The sequence below is a fragment of the Sinohyriopsis cumingii genome, chromosome 3, assembly GCF_028554795.1.
Source record: "Sinohyriopsis cumingii isolate HCF-2022 chromosome 3, ASM2855479v2, whole genome shotgun sequence".
Classification (NCBI taxonomy): Eukaryota; Metazoa; Mollusca; class Bivalvia; order Unionida; family Unionidae; genus Sinohyriopsis; species Sinohyriopsis cumingii.
The window spans coordinates 91,059,798-91,083,338 of record NC_142963.1 but is presented as its reverse complement, the minus strand read 5'-3'; the positions used below and the strand labels follow the sequence as shown (position 1 = coordinate 91,083,338).

Here is a 23,541-nt window from a genome sequence, read left to right as displayed (position 1 = left end):
AAATAAAGTATGCACAAAGCTTCAAGGATGAGTACATAATGGATTCATACAAACAGTAGTAGCAAACGTGTAAAACATAGGTGAGTACATGATACAATGTTGTAAAAAGTAGTAATTCTGAATGAACAAAATCATAATTGTTTCTGTGGATGTTGACCAAGAAGTGTTTTGAAAGCTTGGCATGAGTCAGCTGACTTTATATAAGGTGGTATGGAATTCCATAGTTTGGCACCAGAAAAAAGAAAACTCTTCTTATAAAACTCTGAATCTAGTTTAAGTAAATATAACTTATTGTTTTAGATGGATCTGAGTTCATACACATGTACATTTTCAACAAATTTAAAATTACATTTAAGACAATCAAAAACCAATCCATACAAAAACTTGTAAACTAGTGAACTCTTTTGAAACAGAGTTCTCTGCTGAAATGGAAGCCACTTTAGGGTTTTAAAAAGATTTGTTGATGTAGTATCTAAATCAACATTAATAATTACTATAGCTGCTTTTTTTTTTGAAATTTCAGTAATCATTCCTGATTATTTTTCTACCAGTTACCTCAGATATAACAACAATATTCTAGGTGTGACATGACATATGCACTGTAGAATATCTTTCTCTGTTTTTGAGGGAGATAAGTTTTATTCAGTTCAAAATATAAAGCAGCAAGTTAAGTTTTTTAATGACCTTATCAAATTCTATTCTCCAGCACAAGATATTGTCTATCATGATGCCAAGTAGTTTTTCATTTTCAGACTGCAGTATATTCATTCCTTTTATAATTACTTTGAAATCATTTTTCTCCACTTTTCTCTACTTGACTACCCATACAGAAAAATCTCACCAGTTCACATGAGCTGCTCATAAGCTGCACATGAGAACCTTGTTAGAAATGTATGCAAATTGGGTAGATTTAGCAGGCTCATGTGTGCAGTTTGTTAGATCTTGTGAGCCAAGGAAAAACTAACCTGATTCTCATGTGTGCAGATTTTGCTCACGTGAGAATCTAAACTTTCACATGAGAAAGTAGAACTTAGAAAACATTCTTTTCCATTACATACAACCATGTTTGAAAATAAGGCAGAGTTCTAATTTCTCACGTGAGAAACTTGGACTTTGATTCTGATTAAACACTTATTTCAAATTTATTCAAAGTTGGATTTTCTCATGTGAGTTATCACATGAGCAATTTTGACTTAAATATTTTGTGTAAATGTTGAATGTCAAGCATCTCCATTACTGTCAAATAGACATCATTTCTATTTTGCACTTGCTGTTGCTTTGTTGTATTTTTTAAATTTTAAAACATCTTCAACTTATTTTCTCACAGTGAGTTTAATCTTATTTTGACCCAACAGGCTCCTACCAGAATACAATTTGAACAATATATTAAGGTTCATTTCATAAAACAAAACAATTCAGAATTAAGGTCTCGTATAACCCTGAGACTACCCATTAAACTTTAACAGCTGTCAAAGAATAGAGTTAATAACTTGCATACTGATCGTGGTTGATGTTTAATAAAGTAATCCATAAAAAGGTGAAATGTTTCTCTCCCCAAAATACAGTTTACAAATATAAAAAGGAAATAAAACTTTTGCCCTAAAATGAATCCTATGTACCATAAACATATGATGCAACTCCTTTATTCACAAATTTCTAAAACCCCACTATAAAATTGTAAAACAAATACATAGCCACATATCTGGGAAAAAAATAAACACTGATGCACAGTCCTTTTGGCCTAATAAACTCTCAAGTCATTTTCCAGAAAAACTGGAGAATTACATAAACTACGTCGTTTTCTTCCATGCCTAATGTTCGCACAAAAGTCAATACAATCTTATACTTACTGAATTGTGTAATTCGGCTTAGGGGTCATCCACTTAGTATGTATGCAAAGATCTGGCAAAGCTTGACCTCCCCCACCCCACATATGCATGCATACTTTTATACGCCCCCTCCCCCCGGTGTATGTACGCTTGATGCCCCCTCCCCATATTCTATAAAACTGGCTATGTTTAATCCACGCAGAAACCATAAAGGATTAATAATATTAACGTGTTTAATAAAACATTGTCCACCGACGTTGAATGTCTGGCATTAAAGAAATATGCAGGGTAACATTAAACATTTTGTGTAGTGTCCGCTAAAATTCAAACGTCGACTGAACAGTCGAACAGGTTACGTATTAGACAAATTATTATCGAGGTTTCACCCCAACTCCGTTTCCTATGCATATGTACATTATCAGTAAAAAAAAACAACGTACTGTACATAAAATTTAATAAATCCGTAAGAAACTGCCTAATCCAGTCGTGTTTGGTTGTGTAGCTGTTTCGCACTGTTTTACACGTGTATATTCTTGGCAATGGAAAATTTTGCTTATTTGCAGCCTTTTAAATGTTCTGATCGTGTCATTTCAAAGTTTATAAAAGAAATTTCCTATTGAAATAATCACAAAACAAATCACTGACGTTTCCGTTAACTTTTCTGTGACCCAGGCTATCAGAGTACATGATGGAAGAATCCGTTTGTTAGAACCATTAGTGTCCTATGGGGCATGGCTCGGCACAAGCTACTGTAAAAACATCAAAATTAACTAGGTCTATATTAATTAACTTATTAATGATATGAATTCACTTATAGCTCAGTTTTTATGAAACATCAGATAATAAAATAGCATTTATTTGGTATTTAAAATAAAACATTAAGAAATACCCGAGTACATGTGTACAAAGGACTGAAAAACAAGAAAGGCTCGCATCGTTGCTTACAATTTAAATGTCAGTCATACAGTAGTGTAAAATAATAAAAGTATTATTTTTATACTACATGTATGACTGACTTTTATATTGTAATCAATGATACAAGCCCCTATGCGTACAACATGTTTACTAATAATTTACCCTTTATGGCGCCTCAGATGAACTCAACAGATGCTGGATGTTAACCTACAGTGTACATGTAGAATAGCACTTTTAAACTGAACAGACAGAAATTTATGCGTGGGCCATGTTCTTTTAGCAAGGGCCACGCTGTTTATGAAGAAATTTATTTAATATTCTCCTGCAACATGTTTGCTCTTAAAACATTCTGACAGCAAGAGTGTGGACATTATTAAAATATAGACACCAACATCTAAAGATGTCCACGTCGGTACTGATGTTAATGTCCAGTACAAAACAGAAGACGTCGACGTGCTGTTAGGGAAGATTCAAGGATTATGAAAGACTGGTTCTTTGCCGAGAAAGAGGTAAGTTACTTTTACTCATTTCTTTTTACAATTTTCACATATAGAATGATCAAAGTGGATAGTCTGAATCATCGACATTATAAGCGTAAGCATAAATTCGCATGGTCGTTTAAAATTGAGCCAAGGGTTTGTTTCAAATTTTACTTAAAGATAATAATTCAACCTCCTGTTTCTAAAAATGATATCTACACCACACTATCATCGAATATTTAAGCCTTCCACAATTCAACTGTGCAACCATGTCTGGCTCTTACCCACACCCCAAATAATAATGCGGGCGCCTCAGTGTGGAGCACTTGCGTTACCGATTGAAACAATGTGTACAAACATAAATGTTCTTCGTATTATTTTATTGCTGATTGGGTGGATCAAGATAAACATACATGATTGAGAACCAAATGCAGTAGCTTAATTCATGATTTTATTCCTAAAAGACATTTGCCCTGTCTGTCAAATATTTTGATTGGTAAATTTAAAATAGAGATTTAATTGGATAAGGATTACAGCTTTTCTTAATGCTTATATACACTAGGACTCTTAATGCTTATATACACTAGGACTCTTTTGCCAACCAAATCGTTTTCTCATTTCAGTGCATTCTTTCTGTTTTGCATAGATTAAAAAAATGATCAATTATACTAATTTTTTAATCTTTTTACAGATTAAACTTCATGAAGGTCACAAAATTTAATCAACACAACAAAGTTAGCAATCATCTGAAAGAAGTGCAAAACATTGACAGCAACAGGAAGAAGTCAGACAAAACCCCATTGCCATGTTAGAGGAAATTCTGACTCCAGTAAAGGGTATGTATAAGACGCTTCAAATCTTTTGATGTAATACACATGATAACATATGCATTTCAGACTCTAAAATTTGACCCCCAATACATTTTTTTTTAAAATATAAAAATTGGAAACCAGATTTTGAATTTCTTTATATATTGCAGATGTACATATTTTGGAAAAATGTATCCTAAAAGTTTTGGAGAAATCTTCCAGAGGACTGTTCCAGAAGTAGAGATGTCAATTTTTTGGAAATTTCTAATGTGTACTCATCAATCCAAACGATTGGTTACCAGAGTATATCAAAATGAAATTGTATTAAATGTGAAGCTGAACTGCTTTGTTGTAGGTTCACATGTTCCAACCCCAGAAAGAGCTGTTAGCATAATTATTACTAATATAAGTGGAAAAAATCATAATCTGAGCACAACAAGAGTATAAATTACATGCCATTATTACAGAAAACTGTATGCAAAATGTATATGCAGTTATAATTTTTGTCACAAATCAGCTGAACTCATGTGGATTAGTAGTATGGATGAGAATAGATAGAAAAGAAATTGATAAATTATTTGTGCATAACAGTCATTTCGACTAGTGTACATGTCTACAGTAACTTTCGCGAATTGTCATAAAGTCCATAAATATTGATTGTTGTATTATCCTCAACCTGCCATGGTTCATCCCATAATGACGGTCCAGTGCAACATGTTTTTAAGTTTAACAAAATCTCTTTTCTCTAACATTTTTTTAGTTACATAACATCCATCAGTTGCACTGATACATCCCGGGTTATTTTTGTTGTTTTTTCTTCTTTTTTTAAAAATGATATCTGGTGCCATTTATTTTCTATTTAAGCTGGACTGCTATGTGTGTAGTATCATAATAGAATGAATCTAGGGCAAATGGTTTCACATTCAAGAACATGTCTGTTTTCTTGGAACTGTTTGATGTAAAATTCATGCAGAAGTTACCAATACATTAATTTTTATTTGATTTTTTCAAAACTGTTATTAAGTAGCAAACTTTTTTTGATCTTTATATTTCAGTCTGTATAGTTGTCCATTTCATTCATTTTTTGTCCTAACATGGTGGTATAAGAAGTGCATGTTACAGTAGCCATGTTAAACCAGACATTCATATTGTGCTTAATTTTATTTGACCCAGTCAATGTCATCAGGATCTGAAAACAAGAGTGTTTTAAGTAATGAGAAAATTGGCACATGAACTATGGACAGGCATGAAGTTAGGATGGTCAGGCTTGAAATATCAGCACTGATTCTTAAATAGGTCACTTGAGAAAGGATTGTATTATTATACAGACCACGTATGACAAGTAAATTGTAAGCAACCATATGAGCCCCTGTGAACATTTTTTTTAACGGGTACCCAATTGTTTGTTTTATTACCCTGAGGTTATTATCAATGGGACAATTCCCGGGTACACATTGGCATCTTTATCCAGAAGTAGTCAAATTTGGAATATGCAACGTGACTTGCAGGTATCTCATCAACAGTGCAGTTTATATGTTTGCTGACCGCTCCGGTGGCCTAGTGATTAGAGCGTCCACCTCGGATGCGGGAAGGCATGGGTTCGATCCCCAGCCGAGTCATACCAAAGACTTACTAAAATGGTACTAACAGCTGCCTCGCTTGGCGCTCAGCATTAAGAGGTTAGTGTTAGGACTGGTCGGCCCAGTGTCAGGATAATGTGACTGGGTGGGACAGCATGCTACATGTCTGCGGCATGATGCCCCAGTGCTAGACATCACTATAAACTGCCACATTGTAGACATCGTAGAGATATGACTGAAAAATTGTTAAAGCTACATTAAAAATCCAAATCACACATATATGTTTGCTACTAAACTATGGTAATTCTATTGGTAGAGCTATTTGACTCATAGTCCAAAGGATGTATTTTCAGACTGGGTTGGCTGCGTAAGTGTGTCCTTGGGAAAACAGTTGGCTCATATTTTCACAGTGTGATAAAGTGCCATCTAATCCAAACTACAATTATGTATTTTGCCTTTACCTTGTAAAACGAATCTTCAAAAATCCACCTTACAGAATGTCTCAAATGCTGTGATCAGAAAAAAAACCTTCTACCAACTTTTTCATTTCCATTTCAGGTTTCATTTTTCAACAGTTCAGACCTGAGCCTGCTAACTTAAATTCAGTGGTCAAAAGGAAGCGCATTGATTCAAAGAGAACAATCTCCAAGTGAAAATACTGTTGCAGACTGGCAAATAATGAAATTCAGAAGCAGGAATGTCAATTACATGTTTTGTTTGCTTTGAATTTTCTCGAACAGTGAAGAATGGTCTTCATGTGAAGCAAATTTCCAGCAGTATCTTTGATTATGACCTTAAAGTTTTTAGAATAAATGTGATGTATTAATATAACAGGTACATACATACATACATACATACATACATACATACATACATACTCTAGTTGTCTTACCTTATTAGAAGATCACTAATCAAACTCAAATTATATGATTATGATTACTAGATTTGAATACTGATCTTACTCTGTTTAATTCTTGTAAAAGATGTATGTATGTATTCAATAAAAACTAAATACTATAGTTGTTTTTTGTTGTTTATGCAGATGTGAGCAAGATGCCGCTCACGTGAGCAAAATCTTGCTCACGTGAGCAAGATGTTGCTCACGTGAGCAAGCTGTTGCTCACGTGAGCAGATCTTGCTCACGTGAGCAAGATATTGCTCTTGTTAACAATTCCTGCACATGTGATTTTCTTATTAGAATCTATTTGCTCACATGAGTTCTACCTAATTTGCATGTTAAATTACACAAGAGACTAACCTGAGTTAGATCTCACGTGAGAACCTCATGTGCAGAAGGGTAGGCAGTTTTGGTGTGGGTACCTATGATCACGGATTTATCTTTAAAAATAATTCCACAGTGTTCAGACTAGTTATTTATTTTTACCAAATCTTTATTTCATTTAGTGCTAATCTCTGACATTATACTGACTTATATTAATTAATTATTACTGTAACAGTGTCATCAGAATCTAAATCTGATTTATGTTCAAAACTAGCTGTTTTATTATACTATGAAGAGACTACATATTGAACCCTTTGTACCCTCAGGGATCCAAATAGATGACTCATTGGTCACATGACTGGCCAAAGTGATGGCTAGTTCATGGTGTTACCTGCTGATGAAGTTTTTGTAGTTTTTCCATTAGTGCAGGATGTTACCTCGCATTTCAAGACTCCTGTAAAAGACAATCAGACTCAGAATGAAGCACTGTGTACAAAACTAAAAACCTCTGAACGTGGATTTTTGTGTGCAAAACTTCTATGGCCTGCAACCATGGTTACAGATGAACAAAGAGTTATGTTCTGTAGGACATTACAACAGAACAGAACACAACAGAACAACTATCAAGTGTTGCCATGACTGAACACATTATTGTCTTCATTGCAAGTATATCTTGTGTCAATATGGTTCATAACCTGGAAGTTGAGCATGTATATTGTTCATGACACTAAAGTTGGGCATATATATCATTTCATGACCCCAAAATTAGGTATATTTTTCATTCATGACCCCAAAGTTGGGCACTGTTACTGAAGCTCATTTCAAAGGGCTGAAGACAATCTTTTCAAATGGCAGTGCTAAATTTGCCATGATTGTTTCAAGTGACATCATGAGCCATGTGTCGACACCGATGTGGTCACTTAACATACCAGATAGATATCCAGCATGCTGCAAATGAACAGTTGTTACAACAACAAACCGATCTCCTAAAAATGGCACGATGAGCTAGCGATCCACATTAATTTTCATTGCTTTCATATGTGAAAGGCAGACATTATTACATCACATGTATTCATTGTTTAAAGGTTAACTGTCTGATGGACACACACATGCATTGCTTATTTTAACAACATATTCAGCTGAAATGCATAAAATGAACATACACACTTACCTAAACCTTTTTTAAATACTTTGGCATTCTTTTCATGTGAATAATGGCAAATTGTTTAGTAATATTTGTGTAAAACTCCTGAATAATGTCTTTTTCTAAATTGGGACAAAAAGCAACAAAAAAATCTATTTTTGAAATTCTTGACATTTATACCAAGGAATTATATTATATAACCTCAATGTTACTCATTGTACAAAACTGATAATTCAATTTAAGTGCATTTTTCATTTTTATTTTGTGTAATATATTTTTGAGGCTTGAATCAATGTACATGACTAAGAATTACTGCGATATTGCCAAAGTCAGTCTGCTTTGAGGTGGGATTCACATCTTGAAACAACAGAATACAAATTAAACATTTTCATATTCAGTATAGGCAAATAAGAGGTAACCATTTAACCACTTTCCATAATTTGGAATAAAGAAACCAATTTCATGTAATTTTCTTTCTGAAGTTTGTCATAATGAAGAACAGAGGGTTGATCTATCATGTTTCTTAATTTAACAACATAATCATATATATTTATTGAGAACCAACACCATGTTATTTCCTTCTCTCTCCAGTTCAACATGTTTACACTTGCATTCTGCTTCAAGAACTGAGTTATATTGCTCAAAATATTAATAAGCAGAATTCTTTTTTAATTCTGTTTTATTTTCATGTTGTGAACATTAACCAAAAATATCTATCATAACATGATTTAACACTGGCAATTTACTAATTTGTGATTTCAGATCAATGTATACAAGTACAAAAACACTAAAGCTATATTGGTTTTAAGAGCAAAATGTAATTTCAAATTGTGTATAACTCCAGAAACGGGCTACCATATTTGAACTTTGAAAAAAAGGGAACACTCAAGCGAGTGAGTGTATCTATATTGAGATTTAAGGACCAAAAAGGAGGGCATGTCTTTGAAAAAAAGAGGATGTATGGCAACCCTACTCTAGAATATGGTAATTTATGATAAAATGTTGTGGAGGAGGGTTGCTCAAGAGCCATAGAAAGGTTTCAGAAGTACCTGGAACAAACTCAAGTTGTTCTTGGGGTTCCATGTTCGCAGGATGTTTTCTCTATGATCATATTTGGAAAATATGCCAATTTCAGCTTGAAATAACAAGAGGTCCAGAATTTGCAAACACTGACTGAACACTAGTACTGAAATGCTTCATGTTGTAAATGTCTGAATGCTTTCTGTGAATTTATTTCAAATAATATTATGAATATGGATTCATGTTTGAAATATCACAGTGTTGTTACTAGAAAAGCTCTTTGTTACATCACTTTAAAAGCCAAATGTTGGCTGTAGCATCTCAAATATCTGAAGTTTACACTAGTGATGGGGGACCCCTCCCCCAACAATGATGATGACTCATTCACTCTGGCATAACTGGGGCTGAATTAGATGGCCTATTTGCAGAAACCATTGCAAATGAACCTGCTGGAGGATGAATTAGAAAGCCTCTTTGAATAAAATAATGAAAATGAACCAGCTGGTGGTTCTTCAATGCATTTTGTGGCATAGTTGTCACAGTTCTATCAACTCTGGGATTGTATTATTTGCCAGGTACAGTTCACATGGCCAAAGAAATATAAATATTTAATAGTCTCGATGTTAAATCTGGAAATTAGGCTTAAAAGTTTCAGACAATAATAGGTGACCCAGTATCCAAATGCAAAAAGTTCAGGGAAGCATGATAAACACCATCTTTGTCCTCAAATCCCCTGTTATGGACCTTTTTCTCACAAATAACAAGAATGGTAGGCCTCAAGATGTGTCCTAATGTGGTACTTTTGCAAACGACATATTTTACCTTCTCACCAACAGTTTATGTACAAGCCTTATATTTTTTTTATCAAATAAGACTGCTTATGGACAATAGTGTTGCCCTCTCATACATTAATATGATGCGGGTTGATTTAGGTTCCAGAACTCAATGATCTGGTTTTCTGAAATACTGGAATGGTGTAGAGCAACATATGTTTGGCTCAGAGCTTTTAATCTGCCTGGTACCTTGCACATGTTTCCAGATGTTTATTCATGCTTATTAAACCATGGTTCTGAATGCAGGCTGAAAAGCCTGAAAATTTCCAGGAAACTGAAAATATTTAGGTAAATGTGAAATTGATTCCTTTCTGTCCAAAGACTCATATTTCACACAAACTAGACCCTCAAACTTTACTAGTTGCTGTCTTTGCTGTATCTTGGATTATTTACACTCAACCAATGTTCTTCCCCCTCTTTAATGTAATAGTTACAGTTTTACAGAAATTGGAGGAGGGTGAAGAGAGGTGTTGATGGTATCACCAATATTGAGTACTCAGCTAATTTCACTTCCCCCATAAGTGCCTCGTGATCCCATGAGATGAGATGACGCTGGTCACGTGGTTGGTCAGAGAACAACGGTTGCATGAAGAGTACAGTTTGGGAGCAAATTAAAGAAGAAAACACCAAAAATTAACAGCGTAATATACGATTTTGGGAGAAAAGTTTGGCAGTCATTGGGTTTGTGCATTCCGAAGCACTAATTTCCGCAAACTGGGTTGCACCTTTGCAGAGGCAAAGTGTTGCAGATAGTTTCCCAACTTTTGCGAGTTTTCAGTGAACTTCAGTGTCAAGAAAATGGAGGGTGCAGACCACCCAAGGCAGTTCCCAGAGGGGACAGGCTTAATGAGTGAAATACTCAAAAATTGTCGCAAACGCAAAGGAAACGTCACAGATGATGTAAGTACGGTTTCCGGTACGGGTCTGATGGGGAAACGAATGCATTCACCATCAGCAACTGCCACCATAGGTATGAGGTCTAGTGGGGCACATGTTGGGCGGCTGGGGAAAGCTACATTAAGTCGACCATTACGACAAGAAGACATGATGTCATTGTCTGATACTGGCGCAAGTCACGTGATTTCTGCCCAAACAATCAATATGGCTACCCTGGATAAAGAATTGGCCATGCAATGTCAGTTGTGGACACAAAACGCGGATGTTGTGTCCAAAATGCATGCGCGCATGACAAAAATGGAAGAGATCTTGGCGAGTGTTTCTAATAAAACCCAAATGCCAAACACATCAACTGCGGTTTCTGCAGGATCGGCACACCTAGGGCAGTTTGAAAAGGATTTGGACACTGTGCACGATAAAGGGGACATCGACTCGGATGTGGATGTTGCAGGTTTAATTATGCCAGATGCAGATTCCGCTGAGGTCAGTGCAAATGATGATGATGATTTGTTTGCGGACTTGGAAAGTTTTGTCCTGGAACATCAAAAAGCTGGTCCAAATGCGGATGACAAATTAGTGGAAGTCCTCAATAAAGGACTACATTCTGTGTTAACCTCCGACAAGCTAAAACCCTTGCAGGAGAAGTATCCCAGACCAGGCAATTGTGACAATTTAAAGGTGCCAAGAGTCAATACTGAGGTCTGGAATGCAATGTCAAAACAGGCCAGAGTGTGGATATACTACTGCAAAAGTTGCAAACTCAGTTAGGGCAAATTTTGGTCCCTACCTTAAGGGCATTGGAATTGTTCAAAAAGCATAGAAACAATCTTCGAGAATTGCCGTTAGATTCAGTTAGGGACCTTGTCATGGATACTTTTAAAATGTCATCGTTTTTGTTCAGCGACTTCAATTTTAAGCGTCGTGACTTAATAAAACCTGAGCTAACCGACATGTATCAGCCCATCTGTACTGCATCGAATCCCATCACAGACTGGCTTTTTGGAGATAACCTGAATGGGCAGGTAACTAAACTAAATGAATCCCAGAAGGCTGGGACTCAGCTGCTGGGAAAAAAGCAACAAGAAGCAGCAAACGTCAGATGGCATCAAATTTTAAAAGCAATGTGCCTTTTTTAGGTCGTTCTTATTCACGGACCGGACACCTCCGGCACCGAAATTATCAGGGGCAGCAAAATCATCGCTGGAGACAGGGTTTCAAAAAAGTCCAGAAACAAGGAACTGGATTTCTCAAACATCGGAAGGATCAGTAAGATCTTCCCAGGCTATTTGTATGCAGCCTCATGTAAGTACATATGTTTCTTGTATGATCAATACACCTGACAATTTTGTTGCTGGGAAAATTTCAGCATGGTTTGATGCATGGCAGAATATTACTTCAGATCCCTGGATTCTGAATACTGTGAAAGGCTATGAAATAGAGTTTGAACAGCAACCTGTGCAAACATGTATACCTAACCAACTTAAAGTCTCAATAACTGAAGAGAAACAGATAAATGCTGAAATTAATAATTTTCTTGCAAAAGGTATTATTCGTAAAGTTTATTCAAAACCTGGACAGTATTTTTCAAACATTTTCATTAGACCTAAAAAAGATGGGTCTGTGAGACTTATTTTGAATTTAAAACAATTCAATACAAATGTTGAGAAGATACATTTTAAAATGGAAACTTTGAAAACAGCTGTTAATGCCATGAGAAAAAATTGTTTCTTTGCATCTGTTGATTTGAAGGATGCCTACTATTCTGTTCCTGTGGCTCAGATACATAGGAAATATTTGCGTTTTCAGTGGTTTGGGAATATATATGAATTTACCTGTTTGCAAATGGTTTGGCATCTGCACCACGCGTTTTCACCAAGCTATTGAAGCCAGTTTTTGCATCATTGAGACAAAAAGGGTTCACAAATGTGGCATACATTGACGATAGTTGTTTGTTAGGGGCATCTTATGATCAGTGTAGGCAAAATGTTATGGAAACAGTTCGTACATTTGATGGCTTGGGCTTAACCGTTCACCCCAGAAAATCTGTGTTTGAACCCACCCAAAATATAGTATTTGTTGGATTTTTGCTAGACTCTGTCACAATGACTATCCGACTAACTCAAGATAAAGCAGACAGTATCGTTGCTCATTGTTCTGACATACTGCGGAAACGGAACATCACTATTCGTGAATTGGCTCAACTTGTGGGAATGCTTGTTGCTTGCGAACCAGGCGTAGAGTATGCACCTTTATATTATAAAGATCTAGAACATGAAAAAGATAAATACTTAAAGATACATAAAGGTAATTTCGATGCTTATTTGTCTCTTTCGGAAGAGAGCCGACAGTGTATATCTTGGTGGATATCTAATGTGTCCTCCAGTTATAAAGTGGTTTCACATGGTGAACCACAAGTTGTCTTGACCAGTGACAGCTCCCTTGTTGGTTGGGGGGGAGTAAATCATACAACCAAAGCTGAAACAGGTGGTCATTGGGATCAAGAGGAACAACTGTATCATATTAATTTCTTGGAACTGAAAGCATGTTTTTTGACATTACAATCTTTTTGTTCCAAAGTGACGAACACACATGTGCGCATCTACATGGATAACTCTGTAGCAGTTTCATACGTGAAAAAAATGGAGGGCCGCATTTCTAAACTGCATAAATTATCACGTGATATCTGGCTGTGGTGTACAGTTAGGGGTATCTGGTTAAGTGTTTCTCATTTGCCGGGAACACTAAATTGTGATGCAGATAGATTGTCCAGAAACATAAATGATGATTCTGAATGGAAGTTAAGTGCTACAGTCTTCAATGCAATCATTAAAGTGTATGGGCACATAGATGTGGATTTATTTGCTTCCAGGCTAAATCACCAAGTTCCGAGTTATGTTTCATACCGACCTGACCCAAAAGCTATAGCAGGTGATGCTTTTTCTTTAAAATGGAATTACAATCGTCATTATTGTTTTCCACCTTTCAGTATGTTGGGAGCGGTGCTGCAAAAAATGGCCCAAGACGAAGCAGATGTTATTTTGGTGGCACCACTATGGACAACGCAACCCTGGTTTCCGAGTCTCCTGCATGCTGTAGTCGGTCCTTGTTTTCTACTGCCACGTCCACAAGACATTCTACACCTGGCACACAATCCACAACGATGACACCCCCTCCAAAAATTGAAGATGGGTGTTTTTCACTTATCAGGACAGCACTCAAAAGTCAAGGATTATCAGAGAGGGCTGCCTGCCTCATCATCAATTCATGGAGAACATCAACTAAAAAACAGTATTGGGGTCATCTCCAAAAGTGGATGCTATTTTCAAATCAGAGACAGATTAATCCATTTGACCCACCTGTGACTATTGTTATAGAGCTTTTAACAGAATTAGTAGATAGAGGTTTAGGTTATAGTTCTGTAAATACAGCAAGATCTGCAATTTCATCATTAGTTAGTCTTACTTCTAAATCCAGACTAAGCAAGAATATTTTACTGAAGAGATTTATGAGAGGAGTGTTCATTGCAAAGCCTTCATTTCCAAAATACACTTTTGTGTGGGATGTGCGGCTTGTGTTTAACTATTTTCTCTCTTTACAAGGCAATGACCAATTATCATTACAGGAACTTACTATGAAGTTAGTCATGCTGCTTGCTTTGTTGACAGGACAGAGGTGTCAGACACTTCACCTCATGCAGACAAATGGCATTAAATTTGGTGTAAACAGTGTACAAATACACATTTCTTCATTGCTGAAACAACCTAAACCAGGTAAACACCTGGAACCTTTTGTTTTTGAATCTTATCCTTTTGACAAAAAATTGTGTGTTGTTTCTTGTTTACAGTGTTATTTGCAACGGACTAAGCTTTTGAGAAATTCTGAAACACAGTTATTTATCAGCACACAATCTCCACATAAAAAAGTTGCCAAAAGCACAATGTCAAACTGGATAAAGACTGTTATGAGAAAGTCTGGTATTGATACCGCAGTTTTCCAGGCTCATAGCACAAGGGCTGCATCTGTTTCTGCAGCCTGTGCAAAAGGGGTACCATTGGGTACAATTTTGAAGGCAGCTGGCTGGGCTAGTGCCTGTACTTTCAGGAAATTTTATAAGAAGCCTGTTACAGACCAGACTGAATTCAGTACAAAGGTTTTGTCTGCATCCAGAATTGTATAATGGTAATGTAATGTACATCTTAATTTTGGGTTGTCTGGTTTAATATCAACATATAAAATTTCTTCTTTTTCGGGTTTTAGTTGTTGTTAATCAATTCCATAAATGGAAGCCTTGCTCTGAAATCTCATGGGATCACGAGGCACTTATGGGGGAAGTGAAATTGATAAATTAAACAAGACTTACCAAGTCGAAGTTTGATTGTAATTTCATGAACCCCATAAGTGCCTTAGTGATCACATGCCCACCCTTAATACTTCCCACCCAATAACACATTGAGGCTTCCATTTCTTTTGCTCTCAAGACTGACCAATCACGTGACCAGCGTCATCTCATCTCATATGATCACTAAGGCACTTATGGGGTTCATAAAATTACAATCAAACTTCGACTTGGTAAGTCTTGTTTAATTTATCAATTTTTTGTTCCCTAAACTACTGTCTTTTGAGTTTGATCAGTTAATACATGCCGCCAGAACATCTGGGATTATTTCTTTCACAGGACCTCACCATAATGCACCCACAGAATAAGCTCTGTTTGGAAGTGTTTCTGCTATCAGGCAGGCTATCAATAAAGAAACTTATCACAGTCATTTTCTGATGCAATAACAAATATATATCCAGTATTTGCTCTGCTTTTATAACCAAATCCTGATTTATCCATTTTGCTAGCATTACATGTATACCTATTTTGGCATCCTAACTTGAGCTCCTTCATCATGAATAAGGATATGGTGCTAGCAATACCCCCATATCTGCTTAGCACATTTCCAGACCTGCCAACCCTGATGAGTCCGTCTCAGTAAGGCAGATGCTTTTTTTCCATTAGATTGACCAGTTTTCAGTAAGGTGCAACAAAATATCATGTACTGCTATTGTAAAGCTGGAAAATGTAATTAAAAGTTTGATGCAGCGACGATAAACATCATGTTCAACTGAGAAGGTCGTAAAGTACATGTAGACTTTATTTACAAGTAGTACAGTTGTACAAACTTTAGTTCCAAATTCTATGCAACTCAATGGCTTTGTTGCTATCTCTCAACTTGATATAATTCTTGGAAATTCTTTTTCTATTTCACATGACACCGGTAATCATATCTGAGGACCGGCCATGAGACATACTCAAACTGGCACATGATGTCCAATAAATGTAATTGTGTCCTTTCCATCTTTTATTTATATGAATCTGATTATTCCTTTTTATTCTTCTGTGTTGATTATGATTTCTGGACGTCATTTAATTTTTTTTATATAATCAACAGTTTAATCATGCAGATGCTGCGCATGAACAAATAGGTGCAGTTAAAAGCATCTGGGGTGCTGCCATAAAGTTAATCTGGTTCCCTGATTAATTTCACTAATTCTAATACAAAACTCGGATCCAAATCAAACACAGACAAACCAATTATCCATATTTTTTGGCAAAAATCATTTTACCGTAGTTTTTGCATGTATACTGTAAGTCAGTACTTTTAGGGTAATTTTCGTAAGACTTAGGCAAAATCGTATGGGTTGGCTGGTCTGCATTTCTTATAGTCTCATTAGATGGTTCAGATTTTCTGTAACACCCATTACTTGCATGTTTCAGGTGATCAGTGTTTAATCAGAGATCTAATTTACCCAGGAATGCAGCAAACCTTTAAATTCTTAGAGCTTAGGAATTTACTTGTATATAAGAACAGAGTCATCTTTGTAATAGTGCTAAGAAATCATGTGCAGAATTTTTTTTGGGTGAAATGTGCATAGCAGATAGCTTATGCACTTAAAAGATGTCTTAGTACAGTCAATCCTTTAGATATTTAGATAGGACAAACAGTATTAGGAATAATAAAACCAAACTGTTTGTTAGTTTCCATGATCCTATACAGGCAGTGAACAGGGACACTATTTCAAAATGGTTAAAATCCACCATGCAAACTGCTGCCAATAATTACATAAATGGCATCATTCACTAATGCTACATTTTCAGATAAGGTACGTGTGGCTGCAGCATTCAAAACAGCTGGTTGGAGCAAAGACTTTAGCTTTCTGAAATATTATCTGAAACCTGTCTCGTTCATTATAAACCCATTTGGATCAGTTCTAACTCATTGTTATTAAACTGAGCACATTGTTCATCATGTTCAGTTGCATTTGCATAATAATTTCACATGAAAGATGCAGAGTGGTTTGCCTTTTCTTTTTACCCCACTATACTTCTATCACAAGATACACTCTAAATATCTTGTGCAGACCATGAGGATATCAAGGGTTCAATGAAAATGGAAAAGTAAGCAATCCTTTCCAAGATGAAGTTTGATGATAATTTCATTGAATCTGTAGTACTTTTAGTGATCACATATTCACCCACCCTCCCTGAATCTCATCTTATTTTGGGTTTAATGCCACTTTTCAGTGCAAGATAGGCTATATGTGGCAGCCAGTAAAACCAGTGGAGGAAGAACTTGGGACAAACCCGCTAAGAACCACCGACCCACAGGAAGCTACTCGTAAGCTTTCTCAACTACCCACATTGGCTAAGCCTGTGACTCAAACCCATGGGGAGAGATTTGAGATGGTAGTGATTGGTAAAGGCGAGCACTTTAGACCACCTGACCACCTTGGACCCCAATCTCATCTTGTATCCTGTCACCTCTCTAAACACTCAACAGTCACATGACCTATGTGTCATCTCGTGTGATCCCTAATGGTATGACTGGTTCCATGAATTATCATCAAACTTCAAATTAGTAAGTATTGTTTAATTTTCCAATTATGGCAAATAAATGTACTTAATTTGTTTTCAGTCCCTTTGAAGAATTTACTGTTTGTGCTGATAATAAATCTATGGGCTTAAGATTCTAGTTCTGTCATCTGTATGTATAATCTTAAAAGTAGCCAAAATTATAACTACAATGAGAAAACATTACAATGGTGACAAAGTTTATAAGTACCTCTTTGTTTTGTTGCTGAAACAAATCAACCAGGTTACGGACACTTCCTCTCCCTCCAAACCAGCCACCCCCGATTTCCACACTGAAATTATAAATATGTATGTATGTATGTATATATGTATGTATGTATACCGTATTTTTGTGCTTTGGGTCTGTGAATTTCATTGGATGTGATCACATGTGATCAAAATTATATTGTTAAAATCTGGACACTGTTCCTACATGACTGAAACAAGGGCAGCACACAACCTGAATGGACTCATAAATGAGCAATTTTCCACTGCTGGTCTGTTTTGTACAGATACCTTTCACTCAAACATGAAATGGCCTCTCTTTGGTACATAGTTATACTTCTGATGTTAATTTTACAAAGTATCCTTTTGAAGTTGATTGCCTCCACAATTTTTGGCCAATGTACAATTCGTTGCTGTTATGTGCTATTGCTTAACTGACATTACATACAAAGGGAGGCAACTCATGAAATCCAATATATGTTGCTAGGACAAAGCACTGAAAATATCTGTTTGATCCACCAAGGTGCAGAAATGGTTAACATATCGGAACCTTGGCTGGCAAAGATAAACACAATAATTAAAGCTAAATTTGTTCTTTTTATGTACTTTTATAATGACCAAATTGATATCTAGGGTTCTTCTTCCACTGAATTCAGTTGTGTAAGTATCAGCACAGTTCCAATGATCTATTATTGATCAACACATTTTCCCACTCAGCAGCTGGTTGAAATAGGATTGGGAAGTCTTTGAACTTGCCGCCTAGCTACTGTGTCATGCTACAACTTATACATGTGTGCCTGTGACTACATTAATATATACACTGTAAAAGTGTGATCAACTGCAGCTGCATCAGCATTTTGTTGTAATCATGGAACTGAAGAAGACAGCTATTGAAAATCATAGGTCTTACTTTGCATCTTTTAAATTTCTGTTCTTGAAAAAGAGGATGGAGGCATAAATTAGAATGGGGGCATTAATCAGGAAATAGACAATATATATCAATAATATTGATTATAACTGATTAACAAAAAGCTCAATCAGCATAAAACATGGTTGATTTGGATTCAATGTATAAGTTTCTTGAGATCTCTAAGCATGTACTATCTTCTGAGGCTAAAACACCAAATGATGGATGGACACTTGAATTTCAGTGATTAGAATCAAGCTCAAAGAACATGAAGATGCATTCTTCCCTTCAAACAAAACTGACTTTAAAATCTGTTACAGTGGCAAGAATGACATGTGGATAAAGATGTACATGCAAGACACTGCCAATCTTATAGCTGAATATAATCTCCACTTTACGGTTGCAGACCATTTTTCAGATCCAGTCAAAATAATGTACCCTGACTTGGTTGTCACACATAAGTTCTCATACAAGCAGCCAGAAACTGCTCACATATTGACCCAAGCTTAGGGTCCTCACCTTGATATGATAGTCAAAGACATGTGCTGCAAGGCAGAATTTGTCATTCTCAATGAAAATCCTACCTCTTTTTTTAAGTAAAAATTCCCACCCAAAGTTTGCATATTGTTTCATTTGTCCTAACACGACTTCTCTGCTCTGAAGCTGTTCTCAGTTGATTTATGTAGCTTCCAGAGATATATGACATTAGAACTCTATAGAAGACTGGATGATGGAAACCCCTAATGACCTGAAATGAGCTGCTGTTACTCCCATCACCCTAATAAAGGCTCTGGAAGTGGAGGTTATACTAATGGGATAAGCCTGAAAATTAAAAAAAAACCTGTGACTTGACAAAACCACAGGAATTTCCTGTGGGGCAGGAAGATAGAGAGAGGTCTATGGAGACCACTCCATTATTCTTCTTTATAACTTTCGTGACTGAGACAAACATCATTTTTGTCTTTAACTGCTCTTCCTGAATATTATATGTGTAAAGATTTATAATTATGCTGCACAAAGAGGTCAGAATTTAAAGGTTTGGTCGTTTTCGCCTGAAATTCGAGTAGGAAACACATTTTGAAAGCTATTTCTGAATACATCCTATTACATCAACTTCCAGGTGATCTTCCAAGAACATAATGCCTAGTTGTGTTAGAAACATCGTTTTTCATGGCTATTTGGCTCATGCATGAGCAGAAGGGTAAAAGTTGGATTTTTAAATATTTTTTTGCTAAATAGACCTATTATTTTTGTATGAAGACCACTCTTTATTCCAAATGCCCATCTTATCCGACTTTTTGCAAAGGTTCATCTGTCTGTTTGCAGTTCATGCCAGTCTGCCTTAATTCTGATATAAAATAGTCTAAAATCCAGACACAAAATCGAATTCTCACCATAGGCAAATTTTGGGTGGAAAAAAATCAGGTCCAAAAAATGAGGTTTTTTCCTCTTTATTTTGTAATGCAACTAGAAATCCTGATTATCTGGTATCATTGTAGAGCTACATCTATCTACCCTTCTATAATACCACCCACTTTAGTGTATTATACATGACCTTGATGCTACAGAGCTCAGCAGTAGGCTACAACCTCCTGCCACTTAAACTCTTCACCAGGGGTTAATGTGTTGAGCTAGGCAACTTCAAACAAATTAACTGGGATGTGCATCAAGGTCCTTGTTGATATCCCCACATAGGGACAATCCAAAATAAAGGCTGAAGGCTTGAGTATAGTCAAGTTTAGGTGAATGCACCTTGTTGACTGAGACTGAAACAAAGTTTCACAGTATGAAAGGGACAAACCAATTCCTCTGCTGTCTGGTTGACTCTTTGTTAAGTTCTACACTTTACCCTTCACCATAGTTAAGTGAAAAAGCAGCTGAAGATTGGATATCCTGAACCACCAGATGCATTATAAAAGTTCCTGATCTCCAAAGTCTTGAAAGTGTTGGAAGTGTTCCTAAGACTTACAGCCATGTATCTTGAAAGACTTTGGACACAAATCTGGGAGAAGAAGGTGGTACCACAGTATAAGATGTCCATACTTCATCAGCTTCTGTTGCCTAATCATTTGGGTGGTAATAAGGGTGATATGGAGATGGAGATACTAGAGAGAAGTAAAATGGCAATCGGTTTTACAATGAACTCAAGTGTATTCACTAGCATGGAGAGTTCATAGAAGTGATGGTCATATGACTGGTGACATGTGCAGCGATTGGTATTCATCACCATGTCTGGAGCATGGTGCCTGGTCACTAGTGACAAATATCCAGTGCCCAGTATTCACTGTCCTGCCCGTGACCAGAATATTCACTAATGTAGGCTAGTTAAAGGTTTGACCACACGCTGTGCTGTCACTATAATATCCTGCAAAACAATACCTTTGCTTTGATGTGCTAAAGGTTGAACGTAAAAGGAAGATAAAGTAGTGTGAGACCACAGAAAGGTGGCTCTGATAATATCCTTCAATGAAGAGTGATTGAAGTAGTCCCAAGATGTAGCAATACCCCTACTTCACATGCTTTAAATCTCATGAAAGATAGATCCTTGTAGTGAGGGACTGATAAGCTCTATTGATTATGAGGACAATCCACATGGAAATAGAGGCCTTCAGAAATATCAGTTACCCATCAACCCAAGAGACTGAAAGTGACAATTCTAACCCTTTTTTCTCCCTTAAGAGGAAGCCAAATAAAACCTAAAAGCCCTAGCTAGGCAAAGGCACTTCGATTGAACATCCCAACTCAGATATTATTAAGACTTGAGATCTCAACAGGAAGTGGACCTAATGAAAGCTGTTTCTTAGTGAGAAACCTAGAATGGTTAAGAAGAGAAAATGAATTATAGTTACCATTGAACTATAAGCAACCCCTTTCCACTGACAAGGCATGAAGCTTTCTCCCTCTCCTCACAAGGGAGTATTTAAAAATGCCCAAATAACACAAATAAGATTCTATCTAGGAGATACTGGCCTTTGAAGCTCAAAATGCCTGATGAGATCAGAAAGATAAGGATCTGACCCAATGATGGAATACATATAGAACTTGAGACTGTCAGAAAAGCTGTCCTATAGCCCTCAATAGTTTTTACTGAACATTATCTTTCCTTGAAAAGAATAAGAAGTCAGCAACTGCATTTAAAATGGGAGAGCTTAGATCAACATATTTCATACTGCATTCATTACTGAAAATTCTTCTCTTTGCATCATAAACCGAGGAAAAAGACTGCTTCCTAACATGGAAAGCACAGTTGGCAAACTTTTTCAAAAACTGGTCCTAGCAGACTGATCACTTAAGATGAGTCTAGCATGAAGGGGAGTCTGCTGGCTATTGTAAAAGAGACACCTAATGTGCTGTGGCAGCATCTCCCTCCTCTGTGGTAACAGCCTGGGCTCATTAACTGTTAATAGATGACTGTAGGGGACGCAGGGAGGCTACCAGGAAAGACTAAGAACTAGAGATCCTGATCTGCGACAAAACTTGCAGAATTACTGTGAAAGTTGGGAGGACATGCATATACAGACAATCTCATTTTAGGCTGACAGTATCCACTGCCCAGGCCCTCTGACTAAAAAGACAAAGAGGCATCCTACAGTGAATGAGTCCATTATAGGTCTCTCCCAAAGTTGTGAAAGTTACCAGCTTGTGCAAAGACCATTCTATGAAGTCTACATGGCCCCATCTGGACTGTCTGCCAGCATATCCTTCTGCTCAGGATATGGTGGATTCAGAAGGTTATCTTCTCTCAGGCTGCATATATGAAGTTCCAGACTTCCACCCAGAGAGAAACAGCATTTGCACTTCCCCAATGTTACTATAATGTGTTCTTTGAGGCAACCAAAGCACAATGATGCCTTATGAGTCTGATACATGGCTGTAAGTCTTAGGAACACTTCCAACACTTCTAAGTTGTTTACATGATGGGCTGCTTCTTCTCAAATCCAAAATCCCTGATACTCAACTCGCTCTAGCTCCAGATGAGTACCCTGTCCCAATGATAACACGAGTAAACAAAGGAATTAGGTGATGGGAAGTGGTCTTGGATCCTAGTTGGAAATCAGTCCTAATTTAGCCACCAATGCAGGTGTAGGTGAAAGTAGAATCCAGGGGGGATATAAGTTAATCTTGCGTGGGCTCCAGTTTGCTAGGAGCTGCAATTGAAGCAAGTGCAACCAAACTCTCCTTAGAGGAAATACGTCTACTGCCAAGTGACAGGAAGATGCGAATGTGAAGGTATGCACCCTGATGTTTGATGGAGACTAGCTAATTCACAGGACCTTATGGTATTGCTGACTAAGCTGTTTGTCTCCATCTTGAAGGATTCTTCTCAAAGAAATTTGTTCAATGTGCAATGAACTTTCCAAATTTTTTTACTACACCTGCAATAGAAATCCATAGTTTGATCATTTTCCACCCTTTTGACATCTTTCTTCTGCAGGTGTACTGCTTCCCTTAAATTATTTACTCTGGGCTGTTGAAAGATGGGGTTCATGATAGGGGAGGATGTTCCCAAAGATGACAGTGGTATCTGTTCTTTAAAGTAGAATGGAGCCACACATTCCCATGGTGCTAGACCAAACCCCTGAAAGAAGGACTAGACAAGCATCTACTTGGAGACTGGAAAGAGGAAAATGTTACAGGAGAGGGCGTAACTTCATAAGACCCAACCCCACCCTCCTGGGGGAAAGGGGAGGTGCCTGAAACATTTCTCCCTTGGCCTCTCCAAACAGCCAGTGACATGCAGAAGGAAGCTTTGAACTGGGGCTGCTTGTGATATATATTTTTTTAT

General features: G+C 36.8%; 2 protein-coding genes and 1 long non-coding RNA gene across 8 annotated transcripts in view; 2 read left to right on the top strand and 1 right to left on the bottom strand.

Annotated features, from left to right (window-relative positions):
- The window catches only part of LOC149803274 (uncharacterized), a 386,506-nt gene that overhangs the window by 86,806 nt on the left and 276,159 nt on the right, over positions 1-23,541 (bottom strand). For all 6 annotated transcript variants that reach the window (XM_089952942.1, XM_089952943.1, XM_089952944.1 and 3 more), the window contains one exon: positions 17,835-17,916. In XM_089952942.1, the coding sequence (XP_089809068.1) occupies positions 17,835-17,916 (82 nt within the window). The remainder of the gene's footprint in view (positions 1-17,834; positions 17,917-23,541) is intronic.
- LOC149803276 (uncharacterized) lies at positions 2,972-6,607 on the top strand. The gene is made up of 3 exons (XR_016420172.1): positions 2,972-3,253; positions 3,915-4,059; positions 6,171-6,607. It is a non-coding gene; the product is annotated as an uncharacterized LOC149803276 (long non-coding RNA).
- LOC149803275 (uncharacterized) lies at positions 13,742-14,907 on the top strand. The gene has a single exon (XM_089951497.1). The coding sequence runs from the start codon at positions 13,781-13,783 to the stop codon at positions 14,903-14,905; it is 1,125 nt and encodes a 374-aa protein (XP_089807623.1). The 5' UTR covers positions 13,742-13,780; the 3' UTR covers positions 14,906-14,907.

What these genes read in the sequence shown, in the direction of transcription:
- LOC149803275 (XM_089951497.1), top strand. Translation starts at nt 13,781, where the DNA reads ATGGACAACGCAACCCTGGTTTCCGAGTCTCCTGCATGCTGTAGTCGG.